Below are 2,070 nucleotides of genomic sequence, written 5' to 3'. Positions count from 1 at the left end.
TTTCTCCTCCTGCACCAGGAAGCGGCAGGGGCCGTGGAAGCAGAACTGCCGGTGCGAGTCGGGGCACTCGTTGAAGTGCGACCTCACCGCCGCCGCCACCGGGGCTGGGGGGAAAACGAGGAGAAAAACGGGGATTTTGGGAAATCCCAAAAAACGGGGGAGCAGCAGGGACACGGGGCTTGGGCTCCTTTCCACCCCAAAAGGACATTTCAAATCCCAAAAGATTCCCCATCCCAAAAGGAGGTGTCCCATCCTAAAAGGAGAGTTCCCATCCCAAAAGTGAGTTTTTCCCACCCCAAAAAGGAGATTTCTCATCCCAAAATGAGTTTTTCCCATCCTAAAAGGGAGATTTCCCACCCCAAAAGAAGTTTTTTCCACCTCAAAAGATTTCCCAACCCCAAAAGGAGATTTTCCAACCCCAAAAGGAGATTTTCCAACCCCAAAAGGAGATTTTCCACCCCAAAAGGAGATTTTCTACGCCAGAAAGGAGATTTCCCTGCCCAAAAGGAGATTTCCCATTTCCCAGCCCCAAAAGGAGATTTCCCATCCCAAAAGGAGATTTTCATCCCAAAAAGAGATTTCCCATCCCAAAAGGAGTTTTTTCCACCCCACAGAGGGGATTTTCTCCATCCCAAAAGGAGATGTCCCCGCCCCAAAAAGAGTTTTTTCCACCCCAAAAGGAGATTTCTCATTTCCAATCCCAAAAGGAGATTTTCCAGCCCAAAAGGGAGATTTCCCACCCCAAAAAGGATTTTTTTCCCACCCCAAAGGCGAGCAGAGCTGCTTTAGGGTTTATTTTGGGATCTCTGCACAGCCACCCCAAAGATCCCAGCCGGGTCCTGCCTCAATAATCCCTGAGGAATTTCCTAAAGAGCTCAGCAGGGAGGAGGAGGAGGAGGAGGATGAGGAGCCCAGCCCCGCTCCTGTTTCCCATTAAACCCCATGAAACCGCCCTGGTTTGAATTATCCCCGCGAGGGAATTTCCTGCTGGGATTGTTCGGGATCGAGGCACTTCCGAGCCACCCCCGGCTCCTGGGCCGGATTTGGGGCAGCCCCAAAGGGGGGCTGGATCAAAGCCTGGCATGTGGGATGGGACCGGGGTGTCCCCGTGTCCCCAGAGCTGGGAAAAGCCACCTCGGGATGTCCCTGTGTCACCAACACTGGGAAAAGCCACCCTGGGATGTCCCCGTGTCCCCAAAGCTGGGAAGGGGGAAAAGCCACCTTGGGGTGTCCCCGTGTCCCCAGCAGTGAGGGGTCCTAGGCTGGGTCACATTGGGATGTCCCCATGTCCCCAGTTCTGGAAGAGCCACCTTGGGGTGTCACCATGTCCCCAGTGCTGGGAAGGGGCACCTTGGGATGTCCCTGTGTCACCAACACTGGGAAGAGCCACCTTGGGGTGTCCCTGTGTCCCAAAGCTGGGAAGAGCCACCTTGGGATGTCCCCATGTCCCCAAAGCTGGGAAGAGCCACCTTGGGATGTCCCTGTGTCCCCAACACTGGGAAAAGCCACCCTGGGGTGTCCCCAAAGCTGGGAAGGGGCACCTTGGGGTGTCCCTGTGTCACCAACACAGGGAAAAGCCACCTTGGGGTGTCCCCGTGTCCCCAGCAGTGAGGGGTCCTAGGCTGGGTCACATTGGGATGTCCCCATGTCCCCAGTTCTGGAAGAGCCACCTTGGGGTGTCACCATGTCCCCAGTGCTGGGAAGGGGCACCTTGGGATGTCCCTGTGTCACCAACACTGGGAAGAGCCACCTTGGGGTGTCCCTGTGTCCCAAAGCTGGGAAGAGCCACCTTGGGATGTCCCCAGAGCTGGGAAAAGCCACCTTGGGATGTCCCCATGTCCCCAGAGCTGGGAAGGGGCACCTTGGGGTGTCCTTGTGTCACCAACACTGGGAACAGCCACCTTGGAATGTCCCCGTGTCCCCAGAGCTGGGAAAAGCCACCCTGGGGTGTCCCCAAAGCTGGGAAGGGGCACCTTGGGGTGTCCCCAGTGCTGGGAAAAGCCACCTCGGGCTGTCCCCGTGTCCCCAGTTCTGAGGAGGTTTTTAGGGATTCTTCTGGAAACCCTTTCC

General features: G+C 56.5%; 1 protein-coding gene across 1 annotated transcript in view; it reads right to left on the bottom strand.

Annotated features, from left to right (window-relative positions):
* TGFA (transforming growth factor alpha) overlaps nucleotides 1-2,070 on the bottom strand; it is a gene marked incomplete at its 5' end in the record, with an annotated part of 5,298 nt that overhangs the window by 2,490 nt on the left and 738 nt on the right. The window contains one exon of the mRNA XM_031065170.1: nucleotides 14-104. Within this exon, the coding sequence (XP_030921030.1) occupies nucleotides 14-104 (91 nt within the window). The remainder of the gene's footprint in view (nucleotides 1-13; nucleotides 105-2,070) is intronic.

This window comes from Geospiza fortis, unplaced genomic scaffold, assembly GCF_000277835.1.
Source record: "Geospiza fortis unplaced genomic scaffold, GeoFor_1.0 scaffold109, whole genome shotgun sequence".
Lineage (NCBI taxonomy): Eukaryota > Metazoa > Chordata > Aves > Passeriformes > Thraupidae > Geospiza > Geospiza fortis.
The sequence above is the reverse complement of the archived record's forward strand: the minus strand, read 5'-3'. Positions and strand labels throughout refer to the sequence as shown.